General features: G+C 39.6%; 1 protein-coding gene across 1 annotated transcript; it reads left to right on the top strand.

Annotated features, from left to right (window-relative positions):
* Positions 1–1,559: 1,559 nt before the first annotated feature.
* Positions 1,560–8,669, top strand: LOC108787114 (keratin, type I cytoskeletal 47 kDa-like). Its single transcript, XM_018556576.1, is given in 8 exon segments — positions 1,560–2,082; positions 2,657–2,739; positions 3,446–3,602; positions 4,519–4,680; positions 4,791–4,916; positions 6,588–6,846; positions 7,378–7,389; positions 8,569–8,669. Coding segments are annotated over 8 exon segments (1,413 nt in total). The 5' UTR covers positions 1,560–1,569.
* The last annotated feature ends 223 nt before the right edge of the window (positions 8,670–8,892 follow it).

Raw genomic sequence — 8,892 nt, forward strand, 5'->3', positions numbered from 1 at the left:
ATAATGTGGTGCTGAGATTTGTAGTTCTCTTTAACTATTGGTTTTCTGCGTTGCTGTATTGCTGAGATTTGTATTCCCTATGCAGCTTCAGTAGCAATTTTAACTTTGCTTAGTGCAGCCTTTCTCAGCCAGGGTGATGTGGCACCCTGGGGTGCCTTCTGGCTTCCTTAGGGGTGCTTTAAAATATTTGCTTAGTCATTCCTTTCCATGGTACTGGCAGGTTTCTAAAATGGGGCCCTTGAAGTGAAGGGAGAATCCTGATGTGAAATGAGGCTCTGATGTAACGGATGCAGGGGGGGGAAGGGGAGTTTCTGATGTGAAAGGGGGCCTATGTGAAAGGAGGAGGCTCCAGAAGTGAAGGGGGCTCCTAATGTGAAAAGGGGGGATTCTTGATGTGGAAGGAGGGGACTCCTGATTTGAAAGCAGTTGGCTCCTGTTGTGAAGGAGGGTCCAGTTGTAAAATGGGGAACCCCATTTTTTGTATTTTGGCATAGGGTCCTCCTTTAAAATGTATACCAAACTCCTATCTGGGATAAGGGTCTGGATTTTGGAAGGGCCACATGTAATTTTTTACATTTTTATATTTACATTTTTCAACTTTAACAGATTGGGGTTTCTGGAGATTTTGCATACTTTTAAAGGCTGCCATGATTGAAATGTGGCTGAGAAACGATGATTTAGTGAATGTGGTGAAAATTCACTTTGCAAAGAAAAACCAATCATGTACAAGGGAAATAAAAAAACAACAACAGTATTTTGCCTTGCACATAACTGAACGAAGGAAATCGGATCAACTTTGCTTTATAAGTGATAATTCGCCGGCAAAGTAATCATGCTTTACTCCTTTAGTAAATCGTCCGCAGCATGTACCATCGCTCGACTGTTGAGCACCATATTTCAGCTAGTGCAAAAATGTCCATATTATGAATTAAAAGGTAGACTTGATTGTGAATATATAGAAGAACTCCACGCAGGGCTTCTTAAGGCAACTACCACCAAATTTACAAGTATGGAGTCAAAGTTGTCACAGTGATTGCTCATATCCACAAAAGTGTTGTCGAGATAATGTGACATTTTTGCCATGTGTCGTTTACATGTCAAATAAATTTTCATATATATAAAAGAAAAAAAGGATCTATGTATGTCACTCAAGCTAAACTTATAGGATTTAATGGGGAAGCCTCTTCTGTGCAAGACTGTAACTGCCTGAAGCTGATAGCAGACTGTAAACCTGATACCATGATGCTGAAGGCAAGTTAATAGAGAGGGGGACTGTAGAACAAGCCTCTAGAGGAAAAAGGAATTTGCCGCTCCCAGTTTCTAGCCAACATATAACAAACAGCCCAAGGGCTGCATAATTTCTGGAAGGACGGACTGAATCTGTCAGACTAGGTGACAAACAGGTGTTGACCGGGCTAAAAAAGAAAAAAAAATACCTCCAGTAGGAAGCTCACTTTGAAAGTGAAACACCCACTGCAGTCTGTATAAATGTAGAGGCTGAAGATCAGACTCTGCATCCACACTTGCCTTCTTACACAATCTCTGGGTCAGAACACCAGTGCATCCACCATGGCTTCCCGTTTTAGCTCTTCATCAGCTTATCAAGTTTCTAGCTCAGGTGGTGGCTATGGAGGTGGTTATGGTGGTGGCAGCAGCAGCTATGGTGGTGGCGGCGGAGGCGGCAGCTATGGTGGTGGCAGCGGCGGTGGCAGCTATGGTGGTGGCTTTGCCTCAGGTGGCGGCAGCAGCTATGGTGGTGGCTTTGCCTCAGGTGGAGGCAGCTATGGTGGTGGCTTTGGGGGAGGCTATGGCGGTGGATCCAGCGGTGGCTTTTCCTTTGGAGGAGGAGGAGCAGGGTCAGGCGGCCTGGGCAGCTTCGGTGGAGGCGAAAAGCAGACGATGCAAAACCTCAATGACCGTCTAGCATCCTACCTAGATAAAGTTAGGGCCCTGGAAGCAGCCAACACTGAACTGGAGACCAAGATCCGTGAGTGGTACGAGAAACAAGTTAGCGGTGGTGTTGGCAGTGGAGCCAAAGACTACAGCAAATACTATGACATCATCAATGACTTGAGAGCCAAGGTACATTGCATTCTTCTTTTAAATATTATATAACTTTAACTCTAACCAATGGAATAGCACATTTTTAAATGAAACATTGTCAATGAAAATGTTTTTGGAAGTGCCCTATATATTTGATAACAAGTTGCTTGATGCTAAGATACTAAAATGCTTTGCTAATGACAGCAGTAGGTAACTGTAGACAGCTGTATCTATTATAAAATGTCATTTGTGCCAGTGGAAATGAAAGCCCAATATATCTTCACTTAAAAAACTTATACTCACCAAAAAAAAGCTTATATTAGCATACCAGAACAGAATAGGTAATTAGTGTTATTTCTGGCATACAATACATTACTAATGGTTGAAGATCCTTTTATGACTACCTTAGCCTTCCAATAACGTGAGGAAATATGTTATTGGTTATAAATGGAGTTTCTCCATGATGGCCTTATCATATTCTTTATCCAAACATAAACATTTGTTTCTCAGGGCCATGCCATGGTTGTTTTTGACACACACAATGCGTCCTTTCATCACCTTTATCTCAGTATACAAGCAAGACAAAAAACCTGTCTGTCTTTCATTTTACCAGATCCTGGCTGCTACCATTGACAACTCTCGCATTGTCCTGCAAATTGACAACGCAAGACTTGCTGCCGATGACTTCAGACTTAAGTAAGTCAGATTTGTATTAAAATGTCAATGTAATATGGAAATGTATTTGCTAGCTAGATTGGAAAAAAGTATGTTGAGTTTATCCTTTTATCTTAAAAATCTCTTTAGTTTCAAGGGAGGTAAGATACAACTATTGTCCTTCACAAGATTAAGATGACAAGAGAGTAAATCTTCTTTGATCCTATAGAAACAGACAACTCCCTACTCTGCAATTAAGACCAATTTCCATTTTGTCCATGTTCCTTCTGCTAATACCTGCTTATACCATGTTTCTTGTGTAAATGCTTTACCAGTTTTAAAAGTTGTGTCTTTGGATCAATGACTCCATTAAAGGTTTAACACAAATCTGGGTTATTTTTTTCTTTAAAAAAAGGTTTCCCAGCTAGGTAAATAAAAGAGCACCTCCTCTATGACGTTGTCCCTCACAGTAATTCCTTTTGCACACTAGATGCCCTCAGTCTTTAGCATTGAATGACATTGAGAGTCATGGGTGTCATGGACCCACCCCTACATGAGGGAACACCCGTACACCTTGGCTCTAAGAATCCAATACTGACATTTTTTGATAAGCCAAGGAGCAATATTTTGTGTGATAAACATATGGCTCTGCCATATCACATAATGCCCAACTGAATATATACAAATCCTATTATGTGTTTTAAAAGCTAGTATTTGGGTCTCTAAATTGTTTTTCTTTTTTCCTAAGGTTTGAGAATGAACTGGCTCTCCGCCAGAGTGTGGAAGCTGACATCAATGGCCTCCGCAAGGTCCTGGATGAGCTGACCCTGTCCAGAGGAGACCTTGAACTCCAAATTGAGAGCCTGTCTGAAGAGCTGGCCTACCTCAAAAAGAACCATGAGGAGGTAAGCAGCAGACTGGGAAATGTTTGGTAAAAAAAATTTAAATTATGCAATTAGTAATGGAGGACAATGGGTTCAATAAACCAAGAAAAAACCTTAGCCGGGCCGGATATAATTATGTGGCCCACAATTATAGTGCTAAACGCATTTGATACACTCCCCTAAATGTATTTTGCATTCTATAGCAGTGTGCTGTTCAATGCTCTTATGGCAGTCCAACTTGCCTAGGAAACCCACATCCATCATGTGGATTACTTTGTAATCAGTTGCCTGGCTGCCATTTACAAAGCATAGTCCCTTTGTTCGCAGGAGAGAAAAACTGATGTTCTGGCATAGATTGTACCACTTTTAAGTGGCACAATAAGGCTGGCATAAGTTATGCCTGCTCAGTGCATAAACATTCACGACCAAGTGTATATGTTTATAGTATGATTATTCTATAGAATGTCTTTCAGTGGTCAGATCTTCCCACTGCCACCTCATGCCCATGGGTAGTATTATACCGAAGCAAGTCATACATAGTATGGTTTTGCACAGTCAATTCAACAGGATTTACCAACAACTGTGTAATAGGTGGGTCATTAAACAACTATGCAATGGGCCTGATATCATATGGTTGTTGGTAAAGCTGGTTAAATTGACTAGCTAATAAGTAGTGTGTGTGTGGTCCATGGCTTTGTGTATATTCCTTCTGTGACCTATTGGTCATTTTAAACACCAATTAGCTTTCACTATCTACTCTGCACTGAAAGAAAAAAAAAATTTAATTGGATCCTCCATTTTAATTTTCGCCCACTTTAGAAACAAGCATGGCCGTGCTTTGTTGGGCCTTTATTTTATGAATTACCTTGCTTTATGAATCATAGGAATGGATTTAATACAAACTTTTCAAATAATTGTCTTTTCTACCAATGCTTAGGAAACACAAATCGCAAGAGGCAGTGCTGCCGGCCAGGTCAGTGTAGAGATGGATGCTGTTCCAGGTATCGATCTCACTAAGATTCTGAATGACATGAGGGAAGACTATGAAGCTATGGCTGACAAGAACCGCAGAGATGCCGAGGCTTGGTATGCATCAAAGGTACTACATTACCCTAATAAGGCTCTCTTTAGTCTGTTTTATAATGAGAATTTTGAATAACCAAAACTGAATATCAGAAGTAAATAAAACAAGATATATTACAATTTTAGAGCGGTGAATTGAAGAAGGAAATTTCAGTCGGTGTGGAACAGGTGCAGTCAACCAAGAGTGAAATCTCCGACCTCAGACGTACCCTCCAAGGCTTAGAAATTGAGCTCCAGTCTCAGCTGGCAATGGTAAGCCGAGAAACTAAAGTATTGAGTAAATATTTAAACACAAAATGTGATCTGACAATCCATGTAACAGCAAAACATATTTCCCAAATGAATGCTCTTAAACAATAATTAACCTGTATGCCAGGTTAAAGGGGTTTGTTTGAAGTTGTTGGCCATTGTCCCTCCTTGGCCAACTTTTTAGGACAACTTCAGAGATACTAAAGTTTACCTAAACACAAGCAGAGAAGTCTAATATATTGTAGCTTACCAAATCTTAGATGTGGTGGCTGCACTACTTTTTTTTCATTTAATTTTTCCGGGCGATCCTGCAAACAACACACTTCCTGTCCTATGGTGACATCACTCACTCACTGTACAGTGTCTATGGAGAGCTGCATTGACAGCCTAGGTTAAGGGTGTTGCTTTGTAATTCACTTAAGATAGCCGAGAAAGCTGATAACATTGTTTGAGATTTCAGTTCAGTCCACAAAAATTTGCAAGACACAAGATTTCTTTTAGGATCAATGGGGTATTTTTCTGGACTTGCAGAAAATGTACTTAGCTTTAAAAAAAAAATCCTGCCATGACATCTATGAATCAGTAAGCTGCAACCTTCTACAATTTTGTTCTTAGCTTTAGATAAATTTAAATCTACAGCCATATGTCTAAACAGAGATTTATTGAAAAGTATGCATTTTAGTCAACTGAATAGGTATACCCTTATATCTGCAAAAAGTAAATCACAATATGATATTAGATAGAGCTTGCTTCAGTACAAAATGCTGTTATCAGAAAGTAAAAGCCACTAAGAGTATGTAAAAAAAAATAATTCTTAAGCACTGTTTAGTGCTTGCCCGCTCTACTATCAGCAGACATTGGAAATCATCAGAAATTCCATCTCTGGCATCCTGGGCCACAATTATGAACAATCTGATGTACATGGAGAGTCTGGTATCTGCTGATCATAAGAAAATGGACTCCTTTCTTTTAACATTGACATGTTGGCCCTCTAGAGCTTTCACAAGTTTAATAGCACCCTGAACCCAGATTATTCTCCTCCTAGCTAGCATACATCTAAACAGAGTTTAGTTTTTTCCTCTTTTCCGTAAATTTCTCTCGCCACGTTTATCCTAGGACCCTCCCCCTTCCTTCTCTTCCTTTTTGCCCGGTTGGGATATTGACTTTTATTCTTAACTCTTCTACTATTAAACTATTAGTTTTACTCATGTAGGTAGTGTAGACATATTCCGTAGAGGTATAAAGGAACAATGAACCAAACACATTTATCAATGTCCCAAGCTTATGGTATAATGTCCCTGACAAGTACACTCAAAAGGGCCAATTCTAAGCCAATTAATGAAGCAAACTATTTTAAGATTGTGGGAGGAACCTGGGACACCTGAAAGGAAAATCACATAGACATATGAGAACCATACAAACTCCTTGCAGGTTGTGCCAACTACTGTGCTGCCCTGTACTGTCCAACTGGTGAAAACAGTATTCAGACTGGTCATATTACTTTTGCGTAGTAGAAAATTGTAATGTTCATAGTTTGCTACAATAGCCACTTAAGCATTTATTCATTTATTAAAATGTTATTTTTTTTTATAAAAGGATCTGTTAACAAATTCCAATTGTTGATTATAGAATGCATGCAAGGTAATGATTTTTTTTTTTTTTACAAACTTTTAGAAAAAATCCCTTGAAGATACCCTTGCAGATACAGAAGGCCGTTATGGAGGACAGTTGCAGCAGCTCCAGCAGATCATCAGCGGAACAGAAGATCAGCTCATTCAAGTCAGATCAGACATAGAACGCCAGAGCATGGAATACAGAGAACTGCTCGACATCAAGACCAGGCTGGAGCAGGAGATTGAAACCTACCGCCGCTTGCTGGATGGAGAACTGGGGTGAGTCCAAAAAATATCTCTCACCCATTTTTGCATTTTGGGTGAGAGATAAAACAGTATGGAAGTTCAATTTAAACGTAGAGGAACTCATAAAAGGTTTCTTTGGTATATAACACTACTTTTGTCTGGATTATGGCAAAGAAAGCCCAAACTATTTTATTTTAAGGCTCCCATAGGAGCTTTTAAACCAACCAGCAGTAATTCCTTTCGGCCACTAGATATCCTCAGTCTTCTGGATTGAAAGCCGGACAGCGATATTCAACCCTGAAGAGTGAATACATCCTGTGAGGGCAGGGCATCATGGGGGAGGGGACATCACCACTGTGCTGCAGAATGTGGTGAATATGTAGGCATTACATCCAGGCTTGACTGTATTGTCTTTACATGAATGTAATTGTTGACCCTCAAAATAACTATGAACTTTTCTTTCCACAGTCAATTCTCCCAGAGCTCAGGATCATCAAGCAAAGTTTCCTCCTCATCAACATCCGCATCAAAGGGTTCCTCCTCATCACTATCCACATCACAGGTTTCCTCCTCATCCACATCAAAATCACAGACATCTTCTGTAGATTCCAAAAAAGGTAACCTATCACTATAATGATGGGATGATGGCTGCTGAAGCAACCAGTGTAAAGGCGCTCATAGGCATGAGATGATATCAGCAAGGTCTTGTCAAAACTGATAAACTTGGCTGATGATTTTGGTTGTCTTTAGGCTATCATAAACTTCATCAGGCAACATTAGGAAACTAATATTTGATGAAATAGATTTGATACCCCCCACCCCCCCTCAAGACAAAAACCCTAATGATTCATAAAAACCTGATTACTACATCAATATTTTAAATTACATAGGCAGTAAAAGTTGTTCTCCATGCTCCTACAAAATGTAATTTTGCCATATAGGCAGTTTAGGTTGAGCATCTGAGCAGCAGAGCACTGGTTTGTGAAAGTGAAAAAACAATACCTGGAACATTCAACAGGTTGATGGTGGGCTGTCAGGACACAAAAGTGGTCTAAACTGCCGCTTGCCAAATGTCTTGGCGTCCTTTTGTAGTGGCTGGTGGCCATTTGTCAGGAGGACTGTCTTACATGTAAGAATCTTTAGGAGCACCCTTTGAGGCACTAAGGTGCATAAGAAATTATAATAGCACAACCCAACATCCCTTTATACTTTGCTAGGAGGTTGTTGTTCTTTAGCATGAAGTTGTTTAGGTTGCATCTAGTGAACTTTAATGAATGCTTGCCAGCTGTCTGTATACCAGATGTACCGGTGAAACTCGAATAATTAGAATATCGTGCAAAGTTCATTTATTTCACTAATCCAACTTAAAAGGTGAAACTAATATATGAGATAGACTCATTACATGCAAAGCAAGATAATTCAAGCCGTGATTTGTCATAATTGTGATGATTATGGCTTACAGCTCATGAAAACCCCAAGAACCCCAAATCCACAATCTCAGAAAATGAGAATATTACATGCAATCAATAAAACAAGGATTGTACATAGAACAATATCGGACCTCTGAAAGTACAAGCATGCATATGTACTCAGTACTTGGTTTGGGCCCCTTTTGCAGCACTTACTTCCATTACTTTTACACGATATTCTAATTATTCGAGTTTCACCTGTATATTAAATGCCTGTTGAACAGAAAGGCTGGATTCACACAAATATCTAACTACCCTTTGTCGTAATACATATTGAACAACCAAAGTGTGGCATATATATATAATTAACTCTGTTCTTCATTTCAGACCCAACCAAAACCAGAAAGGTGAAAACCATCGTTGAAGAAGTTGTAGATGGGAAGGTGGTGTCTTCAAGGGTGGAGGAGGTAGAAGAAAAGATGAATTAAACAGAAAAGCAAACACTGAAAGAAGACCACATGAGGAAGCGGTGCTGGCTTGTGGTGGGGCACTTAAGCAATTCTATTGCAGCAAATGAATAGGACATGAAGTTGTTTCTCTTTTTGATTCAATAAAGCTTTTCTTGCATTTTACTTAACTTGTGCTGTCTGTTGGTTCAGAGGTGAAACAAATAACATATAATAAATGCTACAAAATCAGATAAAATTGAAG

The sequence above is a fragment of the Nanorana parkeri genome, unplaced genomic scaffold, assembly GCF_000935625.1.
Source record: "Nanorana parkeri isolate BGI_ZX_2015 unplaced genomic scaffold, ASM93562v1 scaffold242, whole genome shotgun sequence".
NCBI lineage: Eukaryota > Metazoa > Chordata > Amphibia > Anura > Dicroglossidae > Nanorana > Nanorana parkeri.